Below are 16,955 nucleotides of genomic sequence, written 5' to 3' on the forward strand. Positions count from 1 at the left end.
CAGCCTCACTTCCAGCTTTTTTCTTTTTGCTTATGTGGTGCTGAGGAATCGAACCCAGGGCCTCAGGCGTGCAAGGAAGCACTCTACCACTGAACCACCTTCCCAGCCCCTTGCTGCCATATTTTATATTTCACTAACAGTACTCAGTAGAATAGGATCTTAATTCCAGAGGATAAATAGTTCCAAGGAATCTGTTACATAACAAAGTTGTTCAGAAGGTAAATTTTATGTTATTTATTTTTATCACATTAAATCAAAGAGGTAAATAAGAAATACTTTTAAAATACGTGTGAAGCTTTATATCATTTACATTATTAATTACACCTTATTTAAGTATAAAAGGAAGTTTTTACAGGTTCAGTATATGTAATTACTTATAAAGTTTTGGAGAGCATGATCAGATCATTGTTGTTATATAACAAGTGATATACATTTCAAAACTTCTCACCTCATAGGTTATCTTCAAACTTGACTGCAGTAAGATAGGAGTAAAGCTGGGATGAACTTCTGCAGTGAGCCAAAGACGAAAGGTATCTTTAGGTTGAAGAGTATTCAATTCCTGGTTGACAAAACCAAAATTAAATCTAGTTAAATACATACATTTCCCTTTTAACAATCTATTATGAAAAATCATATCTTACTAAAATTTCTGTGAAATTCTGAAACATCAATTCTTTGCTTTAAATGTTTAGCTTCTCTATTACCAGCTTAGTGTGATGAATGTAGGATGAAAAAGCCTACAATGCAGTGCAATGCAGTGCATACAGGTAGCCTTGTTCACTTAAAAAAGAGTAAACAGAGACAGGTGCCCAAGGCTCAGGCCTGTAATCCTAGCCACTCAGGAAGCTGAGGATCACAGTTCAAAGCTCACCTGGGCAGAAAAGTCTGTGAGACTCTTATCTCCAATTAACTACCAGAACACCAGAAGTGGCACTGTGGCTCAAGTGGTAGAGCGTTTGCTTGCTTTGAGCTGAAGAGCTCAGGGTCAGCGCCCAGGCCCAGAGATCAAGCCCTTCGACTGACCAAAAAAAACAACAACAAAAAACAGTAAAAGTACATTTACTCCCTTAGTATAATGGATAACAACTTGGTCCTGCAAGTCGTTCCACTCTATAAAATCCAGACCTTGTCTTTGTTGTTTATTTGCTTTGTGACCTTAGTCTCAATGACTTACACCAACTCTAAGCACCTTAGACTTAACCCTTATTGCATCCTTGATATGTTTGTTAGGCTACCATTGCTATATGTAAATCACCAACTACCTTAGGCCTTCAAATTCTGTTATTATTTATGCTTCTAAGAAATTATATAATGATATTAATTCCCTTCTTGACAATTTTTCATAGTACCTATGTCTTGTCCCATAAACTGGGAATTTCACAACACAGATTCATCTACCTGTGACCCTGACAATGTATGTTTTAGCCATCTGCTCAGATTTTTATGCCTCAGTATTTGTACACAGCATGATCACTCTGCTCCATTATTTTCTTGGGAACCAGATAAATTCTTACTTATGTCAAAATACAATTTAATCTCTACTTTCCTACAAAAAAATTCAAGAATCACTAGTTTATACTAGTGATTCTTGCTAGTTTATACATTCTTATTTGTAGTGTACATCATGCTTCAATATACTTATTTACTAATGTGGTCTGTTTCCTTTGATATGTCTCTAAAGAGCAGGTACAACCAGCATCTAGCATTTGGCTTATTACTGTTTACTCAAGTATCAATAGAGTGAATATATGAAATATAGCTGATAGCTATTAAAATAGTATAATATATTCTATGTCTGACACAAATTGCCACTATTAATATGTAAAATGTAGATGTGAGATGACAAAAGAATATTAAAATAATGACTATAAAAGCATTGTGCTACTGGGTGCTAGTGCTCATATCTGTAATCCTAACTACTCAGGATGCTGAGATCTGACAACTGTAGTTCAAAATCAGCCTGGAAAGCCCAAGAGACTCCTATCTCCAATTAAACACCAAAAAACTTGGAAGTGTAGTTATGGCTTAAGGGGTAAAATGCTGGCCCTGAGCAAAAGAGCTCAGGGACAGGGTGCAAGTCCTGAGTTCATGCCTCAGAACTGGAACAAAATGAAACAAAAATTGTGAATCAATTTATACTTCATAACTTTAAAATATAAAGTTTATATGAAAATTTGCCTTTAACTAACATATCTAAAAATTTTTAATTAAAATTTTTAAATAAAAACAACACATCTGTGATTTGGTTGGGTATACAATAAACATAAATTTATATCAAAAGAGTTCATATAGACTTTCCAAAAGAAAAAAAAGTTTAACATTTTTTTAATATAATGTATTCTATGTTCCAAAATTAAAACTTAATTATAATTACATTTTACAAAGATTAGTGTCTATCACTCAACCATAGGTGAAAGCAGGCTACAACTACTTATCCTTTAGGTTTTAAGACATATGAGTCATTACACACAAATTTCATTTTATACCATTACTGACTTTTACAGAAAACAGTAGAAGGCCGGGCATCGGTGACTCACACCTATAATCCTAGCTACTCAGGAGGCTGAGATCTAAAGATCACAGTTCAAAGCCAGCCCGGGCAGGAAACTCCGTGAGACTTATATCTCCAATAAACCACTTTGAAAACTGGAAGTGGCAGTGTGACTCAAGTGGTAGAGCTCTCACCTTGAGCTGAAGAGCTGAGGGATAGTGCCCAGGCCCAGAACCCCATGACTGACGAGAAAGAAAGAAAGAAAGAAAAGAAAGAAAGAAAGAAAGAAAGAAAGAAAGAAAGAAAGAAAGAAAGAAAGAAAGAAAGAAAGAAAGAAAGAAAGAAAGAAAGAAAGAAAGAAAGAAAGAAAGAAAGAAAGAAAGAAAAGAAAGAAAGAAAGAAAGAAAGAAAGAAAAGAAAGAAAGACAGAAAGAAAGAAAGAAAGAAAGAAAGAAAGAAAGAAAGAAAGAAAGAAAGAAAGAAAGAAAGAGAGAAAGAGAGAAAGAGAGAAAGAGAAAGAGAAAGAGAGAAAGAGAGAAAGAGAGAAAGGAAGGAAGGAAGGAAGGAAGGAAGGAAGGAAGGAAGGAAGGAAGGAAGGAAGGAAGGAAGGAAGGAAAAGAAGGAAGGAAGGAAGGAAGGAAGGAAAGAAAGAAAGAAAGGAAGGAAGAAAGGAAGCTATAGAATTATATGACTATTCCTATATACCTCAGTTCCAAAATCTATTTAACTACAAATAATATAACATTATGGTCCATTGAGCCATCTATTTAATCATTAATTTATTCTGAGATTTAATGATTATCTTCTTTGTGCAAGATTCTGTAGTTGCCAATTTATTACAACTGCACAAATTTTCAACAACTCACAACTAGGCTAGGACCACCCTCAATCTACTCTATTCTGTTTGATCCTCTTTGCCATGCTACTTTTGCCCATTTACTTACTAACCCCTACAGAAGATTTCCTCTGGCTAAGTCCCAGGGTAAAATTTCCAAACTAGGGCTATAGATGTAGCTCAAGTAGTTAAGCACTATACCTTAGCAAGCAGGATGTCGCAGTTCAAACCCCAGTAAGGTTCAAAACAAAAACGAAACTATCTCTGTTGAGTTCTTGAGGTATTTTGTAGCCTCGCCTCCTCCAGTCACCTATCTCCCACTTTCCACCATCCAGTTCAATCCAAGACACCACATTATTCTGAGAGGCATGTGCATCTCTAACCTATCTACTTTTGTTGCTAGTATTAGCCTGAGATCCTTTCTTCCTTTACACTTAGCTGAATTACATTCAGCCTTCCAGCACTATCTGGTCTTTGGTTGTAATCCTTACCCAAGACCAATTCATCTTTCTTAAATGAGCAGCAAACTTAATCCCAGATTTGCATTCAAAGTCTACCCAGCAATTGTTCTGTTGTATGGTTACTTTCCTCCTGGGGCCAGTGGGCTACATGAAATGACTTCTTTAGTTTACATTCCACTTCTTCAGCCTTAGGAATGTGTGGTTCCCTGACTCCCTTTCCTTTCCATATAGGTAACAGAACATGAGCACAGAGCAATGGTTTAACAAGATCTTTTAGAATCCTCTATGCATCTTCTATTTTTCTTCTGGAAAAGTCTTCTAGGATTTCCCATAAATTTTGATTAATAAATTCTTGAGTTTGTTCATACACCCTGAAAAAAGATTCTGAGACTTTCTAGTAAAAGATCTATCATTTGGCACAGATATATTTATTTTAGAAAAAAAAGCTTTTGTTTAAATAATATTAAAAATAGTTAAGTATACATTTTAATATTGATGTTCTTTAGTGATTTCTGAATTGATACAAATGTACCACATTTATCTGAATCTACCTTTTCTAGAACTGGTAGCCAAGATACCACAAGATGCAAGTTCTTCAAACAGAGCCAATCTCCATTTCGGGCACATTCTTTTAGCATTTGAATTGCTAAATCAGCTTGACCTTGACCCATAGCAACCTACAAACACAAAAAATAAAGTGAAACAAAAAATATCTGTAATATTCTAATATATACATTGTAAGCATTTTAATAATGATTGACAAACCTCCATAGCTGTCTTTAATAACAATAATCTGTAAACCTTTATGATCAGCTTTTTAATGAAGAAAAACCAAAATAATTTCAGGAGTTACATCATCTTCTCCAGGAACATTAAATAATGTTTATATGCTTAGTTTAGTCTCCCTGCTAAAGTTACTGTTGACAGGTACAACCTATGGAAAAGGTTCACTGCCTTACGACTGACAACTATTTTCCTAAATAGACAAATGTACTATGATAATGACTCATTAGGAAGCAGCTCTAAGTAAGTCAGAGAAAAACCTGCACAGCTTCCCAACTGCCATGTTATTTTGCTGTCTTCTATTTACATTATTCCTTGTAAACCTCTTACTTTCCAAGTTTTGGTTGTATGTATTAAGGTTTTAAAATCAATAACTAAATTCCTAATGAAAAAGATTTATGCACTTGCTAAGAATAAACTAATAAATTTAATTTTCAAAATTCACATGTAAATTGCCTTGGAAAAAAGGGGGCTATCAGAACAGAAGAAAGCTTCTACCTTAAGAGGAAATAGAGTATCACACTGGATAAATCTAATTCACAATATTTATGTGTCTTTTCCAATTTAGATCAAGAAATTGCAAGTAAACATTACTGTGATTTATTAAAAGCAACCAAATAAATCTTTTAAAGTCATTCTTAAAAGTTTAAGCAAATATATTAGTTTCCAATTGCTGCCCTAACAAGCTACCGCAAATTTAATGCCTTAAGTCAAACTATTTCAGACTTCTGGAGGTCAGAATTTACACAGATTTAAAATCAAAGTACCAAATTTGAAAATAGTAGCTCTATCATTCATGTGCATCCTGGAAACTGTTTACTATTCCTTTGTGGTCCCTTAGTTCATCTTCTTTTCCTCTCTGACTTCTACCTCCATCTTCACATTGTATACTTTCATTCTCAAGTCTTGTCTCCCTCTTATAAAGGTGCTGTGGCCCACCTGGATGAGCCACCTCAATCATCCAGGGAAATTTCTCCATCACTAGATCCTTAACTTTGTCTGCACAGGTCCTTTCACCATGGAAGATAGCATCCTCACAATGACTGGAGAGTAGAACAAGTACCATCAGGCGATCATTTGGCTTGACACACAAAGTGCTCACTTCACTAACAGGACCTAGTGTGGCAGCAATAGGAGCAGGACAAAAACCACCAAGCAGTCTGCACCCACCTGGTGATAACACTCTGCACTTCTTTCAGCATTAGCAAGTTCTTGAAGCTCCTGAGAAGGGTCAGCTCCCGGGGAAATAATGATCAAAATGGGCTCGATTTCTAGTGTTTCTTTGTACAAACGTTTGAGATTCAGAGGAAGTGGGGACAACTCTTTCAATCCTTAAAATATATATATTTAAAAAGTAAACAGCATCATACATCATTTTATTTAAAACAATTACAAGGTGTATAATAGAGAATGCTTGTGTAAACTATATAACCTCACATATTAAATATGTTTTCACCTTAAAATCCACAACTAACTAATGTTTACTGAATGCTTCAGACAGGCATTTCTATAAATGCTTTTCATGTGTGATATCATCTGACAGGCTATCAGTATCCAGATTACCACATTTAAGAGCTGAAGGAATATACAGCCAACATTGCCTCAATGTACAAAATTCTCTTTCCTGTAAAAGATTGAACCTGTCCATCTATATGGATGATATATACATCTCACTAATACAATTTATATGACTCTTGTGCTTTCTTTGTGGGAAATCAGACTCTAAATCATCTGAGTAAACAAATTTACTTTCATGATACTGGCTAATAGATCATTTCACACACTAGTCAGAGAAAATTAAAAATATGCCTAGTTTAGAGACAAAAATACATGACAGTTTATATTTGTTGGCTGAATGACCTTATAAAAATCACTAAAAAACACAGTGCCTTAGAATTCTCACTTGTAAAACAGGAATGAATCAATCCACAGTTTGAGGTCAAAATACACTAGAGTAAATGGCAATAAAATGGCAATAAATTCCACTTCATCATCACATATTCTTATTCTAAAAATATTTAATAAAGTCAATTTATCTGCTAAGCCATACAACCTTGAAAAGCACATACTATGTTCATTTTATGTGTATAAGAAAATACTCCAAGCTGAATGTGTCCTACCAAAGGATGCCCAGCTGCTGTAAGTTGTAGTTAAATGTGATTCATCTGTGCCTCTTCTACTCTGCTGCCTTTCCCCAACTACAAAGTCCTAGTCAATATAGCTCTCCTGTTTTACTGAAATATCTTCTGCTAAAACTTGAATGTTTCCCCATTAATGTATTTAATAAAAAGTTGAATAAAGCTGATTTCAATGAAAAGTTTCAAACATACAATTTTGAATTTAACTTGAAAATTACACAAATGTTTAAAGGAAAGTCCTGGAGACTCTAATATCCAGCAGAGTGATTACTCAGGCTAAAAAGACTTCCATTTGCCCTCCCAAAGTAGAAACAAAGCCAGGCACCAGGACTCATGCCTGTAATCCTTGCTACTTGGAGGCTGAGATCTGGGAATTGTGGTTCAAAGACATCCCAGACAAGAAAGTCCATGAGACTCTTATCTCCCAATTAACTACTCAAAAGCTGAAAATGGAGCTGTGATTCAAGATGGTAGAGTGCCAGCTTTGAGCACAAAAGCTCAGGGACAGTGTCCAGGCCCTGGTTCAAGCCCTAGAACTGTTAAAACAAAACAAAAACCCTGGAAATGAAGAGAACGGGTCTCAAATTTTTGACTGAGGTCAGCCTTGGACTGTGATTCACCTTCCTATGCACCTCCTACACAGCTAGGATTCGTCATAAGACTGTATAAAGGCATCGGGTGTAGAAAGTTACCTTTTCTTTGTTGGAGAGAAAAGGCAACTGCAAAAATATGTAACACAAATATCAATAAAAGAAAAGCCAGTAACCACTAGTTAACCCAATATACATCCACCAATTAAATGAGAAACTACTTAAAAATGGAAAAATAACTGGAAATAATGAAAAATGTCAAACATTTTGTGGTACACAACAAATGTCTTATGATGTGTCCCTGAGGCCTTACTAACTCTGGAACATAAATGTTTGTGAAATCAGGGCTATTTTCCTAGCTGGTTCTCCCTACTTCAATTTTTGCTTTGTTTTCAATCTCTTCTCAGATTTCTTTAAAACCGGGTAATCACATGTCTTTGGCACCGTCTTTAAAGTCTTCTCAAAACAGACTAAAATTCAGATTCCTTCTCCAGGATTACAAACCCTACAGGGCATGCCCTTGTACACTTCTCATCTTGCTCACTGTGCTTCAGTGTGCAAACAGCCCTTGGACTCGTGCACCATCTGTTTCTATATTTTCCATTCTTTTTGCTTTCAGAAGATGGCTACTCTATCATTCAGGTGTTAAAATTATAAATTCACATTTTCAGGCAAATTTTATGGGCTACCTGGTCAGTTCTAACATATCAATCAGCCCTGAACTCTGGGCCTGGGCGCTATTCCTCAGCTCTTCAGCTCAAGGCTTGTACTCTACCACTTGAGCCACAGTGCCACTTCCAGCTTCTTCTGCTTATGTGGTGCTGAGGAATCGAACCCCGGGCATCATGCATGCAAGGTAAGCACTCTACCACTGAGCCACCTTCCCAGCCCCATTTTTACATTTTCTGTATAGCACCTTTCACTGTTTGGTTTGTATCGATTCATCTATATACTTACAATTTCTCATAATGACTCAAGCAAGTTTAAATAAAAACCTAACAATTTGGGGGAATTCTTAATTATTTATCATCTATCCACTTGCCTAGTTTTTCTAAAATTATGGTCTGAATGCCCATTGCCCATGACCTTTTCATTTTATTGATCTTATAGCTTGACCCTCTACCAAGTCAGTCTTGGGAATAACTCTATTTCATCTCCAGGTCAAATGACTTTTTAGGCTTAAAGCACTAACTGCTAATCTCATGATATTCAAATTTTATTCAAATACTTTGAAAGGTTAACATACTTCTGAAACCATATTATTTCCAAGCAAAAATGAATGACTTTGTATTTGACCAAACAGTTTTAGTAATGAAGAATTTATGTAAACAATTGGGATTTTATTATATACCTATGTTTTAAAATTTCAAATTGCTAGAAAATAAGTATTTCTCAAATTTTAGAGATTTAATTTTAAATGCAATTTCCCAAGCATCATTCATGTGGAGAAATTCTCATTAAGCTTTAAGAATCTTTGTTGTAATCTATAAACTTTTAAATGACAGCTTATAAAGATTGTTTATGAAAAACATTTTGAAGACAGAAGTCAGTAGACCAATCCTAAAAACTTTTAGGCATAAAACAGTATGGAGGTTCCTCAAAAAACTCCACATAGAGATTCCCTATAACCCAGCAATCCCACTTTTGGGCATTTAAATGATCACAAAGACCATACTAAAGCTACCAGCACAACTATGTTTATTGCAGCATTATTTACCATAGCTAAGATCTGGAACCAACCCAGATGCCCCAGTAGATGAATGGATCAAGAAAATGTGGTATATATACACAATGGAATTCTATGCCTCGAGGCATCAGAAAGAATGACATTGCCCCATTTGTTAGGAAATGGAAAGACTTGGAAAAAATTATATTAAGTGAAGTAAGCCAGGCCCAAAGAAACATAGGCCCCATGGTTTCCCCTATTTGTAATAACTAGTGTATGTCTGAGACAAGCAGAAATGGTCAGATAAGTTGATGTTAGGCGAAGATAAGGACTCAAATGTTTCTTCTTTCTTGCTATTGTTTCTAACATATTTATAAGATATTTCTTTGTTGCTTTGTATGTCCCTCTCCCACGATAAAACCCCTGCTTTCACTGTATTTGATGTTGGTATAATTTGTGGAGGGGAAGGGAAAAAACAAAATGTTTAAATAGGGATACAGGTGGACCCATTGCAACAATGAGATGTACAAGTCGTTATGTCGAAAATTAACTTTACAACTTTAGCCAGGGGTTAGGGGGGCTATGCGGGAGGCGGGGAGCGGGGGGCAGGATATGGGAAGGGATAGGAAGGGGAAACAAAGGAGGAGGCAACAATGCTTGATAAGAAATGTACTCATTATCTTGCCCATGTAATTGTTAACTCCTCTGTATGGTATTTTCATAATAAAAAATTTAAAAAAAAACTTTTAGGCATGCATACAAAAGTACAGCTATATACTGGAAAAATCTCCACATATTACTACTATTGTGCTTTTAAAGCATTGACAAGCGCAAATGTTATGGTTTGTGTAATTCTCACTTAATTGTGACTTCAAAGGAAAGGTACCGGATATTATGTTCTGTGGATTGAGGTATCAAAAACATCAAGAGACATGGTTCCCATAAGATCTTACAGAGACCCAGAAACCAGAAACCTGTGTGGTTCTGCACCAAAATGTTTTTGAATCAAACAACTTTTCCCATCTCTCATGCCCATCCTTTCTTAATGGTACATAAAACTTGCTTTTGTCACTCAAACTATACTGTAAAGTCTGGGTCCAAGAGTAAGGAAGGACCTGAGGAAATGTGCACTTATTTTCTACTGATACTTTAAAACAACATTAAGCAGGAGCTTAATGAGGTAAGAGTATAGAAGCTAATACACAGAGGGTACTCAAACTAGTCTCTGGCAAATAGCACCATTTAAGTCTTTGCTATGATACTGTCTTTATGAACATTCAAGTTTAAATGAAAGAAGCTAATAGAATAATTTCCCTAAACAATACAATGCTATTATACTAACAGGAGAATGATTATTCACTTCTTTGAAAATTTTCAGAAATATTTATAGAGGGCCTATCTTTTCAACCTTATAAAACTCTGTGCTACCTTGTTTATATGAGATATGATTTATAGAAAAGTTGCACAATTGATACAATACTTTTTCTTGGTTTTAATGTATGTGAGAACTAAGAAAATTTCTATATAAAACTCTACATATAAAAAAATAGAAATGAAGGATTTCAATGGAAAAAAAGAATTGTCATAGTCTATTTTACAATGCCAGACTTATCATTTTCAACATAGGTATAAATCTGTGATTTACTAATGGTAAAGATCCACTCTTCCATGCCTATGTGATAAGTTGGACTAAGGATGTAGCTCAGTGGTAGAGCATTTGCCTTCAAGATGCTTAAAGCTCTAGGCTTGATCCTTAGCACTGATGTCATTGTCACTGAGACAGTCCAAAATATTAGAAGAGTGTACCCAAGTATATAAGACTTACCTGAGACACAGCAATAATGTAAAATAAATCTTGATTCTGATAAAAAAAATCCACTATTCTGGATAAATCTATGATTAAAGTAAAATTATTTCCATACTCTTTCCAAAAACAGGTTTTCTAAACGTCTCTTGCAAAAATATATTTCTAGATGGGTGATAACTTCTTAATTCTTCATGCTTACAACATTATCTGAAAGACTTAACAAAACTTTACCATGAAATTTATGATCTAAAAGGCAAATTAATTTTCAATTTTCTGTTTTAGACATGCCAAAAATTACTCATTTTGAAGGCTTTATTTCCCAAGACTATGTTATCTGTGAATATATTTTACCTAAATTGTCTAATTTTTCATGAAGTATGACTACAAGTAGCCCTTAAGAGTGTACACATTTGGCACAAACATCTGGTTGTCTTGTGTTCACTATGGGCAAATATCTATAACATTTTCTTTTTTTGGTCGGTCGTGGGGCTTGAACTCTGAGCTTGGGCGCTGTCCCTGAGCTCTGCAGCTCAAGGCAAGCGCTCTACTGCTTCAGCCACAGTGCCACTGCCAGTTTTTTTTTTTTTTCCTAGTGGTTTATTGGAGATAAGAGTCTCACGGACTTTCCTGCCCAGGCTGGTTTGAACCACGATCCTCAGATATCAGCCTCCTGAGTAGCTAGGATTACAGGGCGTGAGCCACTAGCGCCCGGCTTCTATGACATTTTCATAACAAAATAATTCTCAAAATCTCAAAACACCTTATTAAATATAGAATGTCAATTATGTTTGAAATTGAATTCAACATAACATATAGTTATGTACAATAGAGAATTATTATTCTAAACTAGGAATGACAAAAAGAATGCAAAAGGATTTTAAAACATTTCTACATTAAAATAAGCGTAAATTAATGTAAATTAAAAGCCAGCACCTCAGGCTTGTAGAGTAGCTCTTGGAAAGTACTGTACTTACCCAGAGTTTTACATGCAAATAGAGCCATAGCACTTTGCAGTCTGTCTGGTCTCAGAGCCTGTACCACAAGAACCTTAAAATAAACAGAATTTTTAAAGTAATAAACTTCCCACAACTGCTTTAACTAAAGAACAGTTAACATTATCAGGGTGAACAAATATTTATTGATATGGGTGAGTACATCATTATTCTACAGTCATTACTATCCTTCAAATAGTAAGAGATATCTTAGGCATCTCTTTAATGTCCAAAATATTACCAAAACCTACTTGTTTCCTTAACTCTGTTATCTAAGACAAGTATGGGATTAGCCATCTCTTCAAGATCCTTTAAGAGGCTAAATGGCAAGAGAAAATTACAGTGCACAGTCAAAGCTTTTCCAGCTACAGTGAATGAAGGCTGAATAATCCTGCCTAAAATCTTCAAATCACTATTTCTATGTTGTCTGTATACTTACATATCTTAGATATTTCCATTGTTATTTCTAAGTATTTCACTATTCTTTTTTTTTAACGCATATTTGGTAAAACAGAATTCATTATATAAGAAAACAGAAAAAAGTCAGATCTCAAAACAGCCACCAAAGAAGAAAGATTATTTCTTGGACCTTCAATTTCTTGAGAATTCTCCTACCTTGAACTTTTTAGCCTTTCAAAAAATTGAGTGAATCAACCATTAGATTTCTTCATTAATTTTGAAATTAAATAAAAATATCATTTTAATAGTACATACTTTTGTTAGATGTAACTCTAAAAGGTGAGTGAAAAATGTGCATCATTTGCTTTGTAGTTGCTTTCTAAAAGACATTGTAACTACTGTAAGATTTCATTTGGAACAGAGGCAAGAGAAAATAAGGAAGGCTACAGGTAGAGATACCCACTCAGAAGTTTTGCCAGTGACATGTCCAGGTAAAGTGGTGAAAGCAGAAGGCCCTTATACCACTGAAGGCAAAACTTCCCATTTAAATGTCTTCTGAACACAAGAAAAACACTGAATCTTACCTGCTGAAATAAGGAAACTTTCTTTACAAGAATAGATGGAAACTCTTGTTCACATGTTGAATTATGATAATAAGTTCGCCAAAGAGCTACATCTTCCAAGCAGAGAGTCTGATAAAAACTGGGGAGGGCAATCTGAAACATAAAAATAACCACAGATAATGAACCCACAAGTCATTATGTATATATTTTAATAAGGACAGCAAAAGCAAATGACAACCAATTTTTCATAGGTGCTCGTTTTCTACTTTATGTTTACTTGTCTAATCATTTCTAGGTTAGAAGTAGGGTGGTAGATTCATCAGATATTAAAAACAGTATTAAGTAAAATCATTCCAAATAGTACTAAATCGATCAGTAATCATAAGAAATCTTAATGTAAATTCCTTTGTGTACAACTCTTTAAAGACAATTTTTAAAGTATCTTATTTTAAAAGAGAAAAATCTTCCCTCCACATAAAAAAAAAACATTTTTACTTTGCTATCGCCATCTTGTGGAGAGAAAAAGAACTACTGGCACTAAAACCAAGAATAGATTTTAGTGACTGCTACAGTAGAGTTGTATGTTCAAATGCAAAGAGGTCAAATTTGATATCAACAAGGACTTTCTCTATCTGATATGGCTTCCCAGGCTCTACTGAGCTCTTTAAAATTACTCTTTAACCTTATGTTTCACGTCCTTCTCTCAGAACCCAGTTTTAGCAAGAAACTTGCTAATCAAATTAGCAAGCCAGGAAGTGGCACTGTGGCTCAAGTGGTAGAGCACTGGCCTTGAGCTGAAGAGCGCAGGGACAGCGCCCAAGCACAGAGTTCAAGTCCCACGACTGAAAAAAAAAAGAGTCTCAAATTAGCAAGCCATCCCACTTTCAATATGTAATCATATTCTTCATCCTCAACCTTTGATATCTGATCACCCTAGTAAGCAAAAATCCTGCTAAATGGATTGAACCAGAATTGTTTCCTTTATCTGAAATATATCTCTTAGTGGATTTCCATCCAGAGACACCAGCCTCTCCTTGACTATGAATGCCTTCTTGTCCAGGTTACAACCAGAACTCAGCTCAGTTCCTACACTAAAGTCTCTGTTCCTCAAATGCAACAGACTTTTCTTTTTTAAAAAAGTTTTATTTTATTGTAAAAGTGATTTACAGAGGGGTTAGTTACATAAGTAAGGTAATGAGTACATTTCTTGTCGAACACTGTTACCCCTCCCTCGTTTTCTCCCACTTTCCCTCCCTCCAAATTCCCCTCCCCCACAAGGTGTAATGTTCATTTCCAGCATAGTGTCCTGTGAGTACTGCTGTTGCATTTGGTTCACTCTCTGTCCTCTGTCTCACCAATTTGTTACCTCCCTTCCCCAATTCAGATAAACATATATACAAGACACAGGGTACTAAAATAAAAAATGGTAACAACAGGTCTTAAACCCAAGGGGGGAAAAAAAGAATGAAAAAGAAATAGCTTCACACAATATATTTAAAAAAACACTCTTTAGTGTCAACTTCTGTGTAGTTCTGGTTTTCTATAACAACAGCAATTCCTTAACAAAGCATAGTTCTCTAACCGTATCCATTTGTCTCCGTTAAAGAACATTTTGCACCTAAATGTTTTAATCTACTTAGTTACTTCATAAATATCTGAGCATTCACTATTCCTCTTAATACCATCCCTCAAAGATTTCCTCAAACATACCTGTTCCTTCTACCTCAGTATTCCTTCTCAACATTTAAGAGCAAGCAAATGTGTGCAGATGGAAAATTCCCATTAAAAATAATATTTAGACCAGGTGCACGCCTGTAATCAGTAGCTACTCAGGAGGCTGAGATCTGAGGATCATAGTTTGAAGTTGGCTGGGGTAGAAAAGTCTGTGAGACTCTTATCTCCAATAAACTACTCAGAAAAAGGTGGAAGTGGTGCTGTGGCTCAAGTAGTAATGAGCTAGCCCTGAGCACAAAGAAACTCTGAGACAGAGCTCAGGCCCCGAGTTCAAGCCCCAGGACTAGTAAAAAAAAAAAAAATAATGTTTAGAAGACATATATCTGTATTGTAGACTGGGGAGGGGATTAGAAGCATGAATCAAGCATTTAGGATGTTTTATCTGAACATCCACAGTCATATCTAAAAAATCTTCTATAGTGACCACATTTCATTATGTAATCTAGCTAAAATTAACATTTTACATTAATCATTTTAATAAATATTTTAAGCTTGTTAGGATAACAATTGATAGTAGGCTAATATCTTTAATGGCAATTAGTATCTAAATTCCCATCACTGATTTAGGTTTGCTGCATTTTACATAAGCAGCATGTGTTCAGCAAAGTTAGGAAGATCTCTATATATAATGTTAGGTACTGAGTCAGATCACCAAGATACAGCTCTGTGTGGTGCAAACCATATCTGAAGGCAATTATTTAGGTACGTTCTTCACAGTGTAGGAGTGTTCATTACGCAGTCTCATAATAATAAAATACATATATTTGGTGTAAAAAAAACTGGTGTCAAAAAACACCCCAGAACTGGGTAATAAAGTATAACAGATTATATGTAAGGCTATTGCAATAGGGGTAAAAGATGTCAGTACACAGCTGGATTTAATTATGAAGATGTGGAAGATGGGAACAAACAACAACAAGAAAAGGTAGAGGTAACTAGATAGAAAATTGCAAAGAGAAAACATCAAGAGTAAGAGAGAATTCTGACTAAACAGAATTTTTCCTAAAGAAGACAAGTATAGATTTTTTTTTTTTGGTGCCGGTTCTAGGGCTTGAACTCAGAGCCTGGTGTTATTCCTTAGCTTTTTCATTCAAACCACTCAGAACCATAGCTCTGTTTCTAGAATTTGGCTTGTTAACTAGAGATTAAGAGTCTCACAGACTTTCCTGCCTCATCAGGCTTCAAATCACAATCCTCAGATCTTAGCCTACAGAATAGCCACCAGTGCCCAGCCAAATACAGATTAGACTCACCCAGGAGGGTGGAGCGGATGAGAGAGCTAAACAGGTATCATAGGTATACAACATGGAAGATGGGAAAATTCTGACCATACCAACCCAGAATAGTTTCTGTTACAATCAGACCATGAATTACATAAGTGAGCCCAAGAGGGGGTTCAGTAGGTTGATTAAAGTTGGGTCAGACTTACTAACTTGAAAGAACAAGTGGGACAGGGAGAGATGATGGAAGGAACGGCATTGATCAAGATACACTGTGCTCACAAACTGACATGCTACATTGAAATCTTTTCATACAGCTACTTAGAGAATGATTTTAAAAAATTAGTAACTGGCACTATGTTGACTTGTAGCCAGCACCAAATAAATGATTAATGAAGAGAATAAAATGATATAAAGCAGAACCCATTTCTTTATTCAACAAATATTCATGAAAAAAGGTATGGAGAATATAGGGGGGGTGGGGAAGGCAGACTATACCGCAAAGCGTCTAGTTCTGAATCCTGGTTCTACTCATAAGTGACCACAGTGATACTCTCTTTCTGCACATTAGTTTCTTAATCAAAGTAAGTAACTACCTTATGATGTTACTGGAATTACTTAAAAATCATTTTTAAATTCTGAATGCCAGGAACATAATAAAACATCAATAGCTACTAGCTATTCTGACTCTCTTTATCATGGGCTATCATATGATGTGAACAAAAGTAGAAGGAGGGAAGATACATAGATAAATAAAGATTTGGGGAGAAATGTCTTTCCTTCATTCTTCAACACTTTGTGTTAAAAAGAGAAAGTGAGAAAAAGAAAGTACTATACTTGGAAAGTTTAGATACTGAAGGCACATTTCATAAATGAGATTTAATAAATTAAATATTGATTAAAGAACAAATTAGAATAAATTTGGTGTCCTTTACTGATAGATTTTTGTCTTATTTATAAAAATATCAACAATTAGCATGAATAAGCAGCACCTACAAAATGTCAACAGAACTAAACAAACTACACATAATTAAAATATCCCTTACAGCAGAAATTGAATACCTTTAATGTTGCCACTGCCCAGCTTCTTTCCTGATCGATCCAAGATGGAAGCTGATCACGTATTCTTTGTTGAGAGTCCTTTAATGAAAGCAATTATTTTCCTTAGTATACTTCATAACTTTAAGACTTCAAAAAAAATAGCAATTAACCAGTCATTTATAACTCTTTAAAAAAAAATACCCATTTTAAACTAAGTGTAGTGGCTCAGGCCTAT

At 35.2% G+C, this 16,955-nt stretch overlaps 1 protein-coding gene across 2 annotated transcripts in view; it reads right to left on the reverse strand.

Moving 5' to 3' along the window:
* Positions 1 to 16,955, reverse strand: part of LOC138838830 (cytoplasmic dynein 2 heavy chain 1) — a 172,077-nt gene that overhangs the window by 42,699 nt on the left and 112,423 nt on the right. For both annotated transcript variants that reach the window (XM_070038203.1, XM_070038201.1), the window contains 6 exons: positions 16,742 to 16,819; positions 12,747 to 12,878; positions 11,746 to 11,818; positions 5,741 to 5,901; positions 4,339 to 4,464; positions 449 to 559 (listed from right to left, as the gene is read on the reverse strand). In XM_070038203.1, the coding sequence (XP_069894304.1) occupies positions 449 to 559; positions 4,339 to 4,464; positions 5,741 to 5,901; positions 11,746 to 11,818; positions 12,747 to 12,878; positions 16,742 to 16,819 (681 nt within the window). The remainder of the gene's footprint in view (positions 1 to 448; positions 560 to 4,338; positions 4,465 to 5,740; positions 5,902 to 11,745; positions 11,819 to 12,746; positions 12,879 to 16,741; positions 16,820 to 16,955) is intronic.

This window comes from Dipodomys merriami, unplaced genomic scaffold (assembly GCF_024711535.1).
Source record: "Dipodomys merriami isolate MVZ:Mamm:240054 unplaced genomic scaffold, mDipMer1.0.p SCAF_29, whole genome shotgun sequence".
NCBI classification, from domain to species: Eukaryota; Metazoa; Chordata; class Mammalia; order Rodentia; family Heteromyidae; genus Dipodomys; species Dipodomys merriami.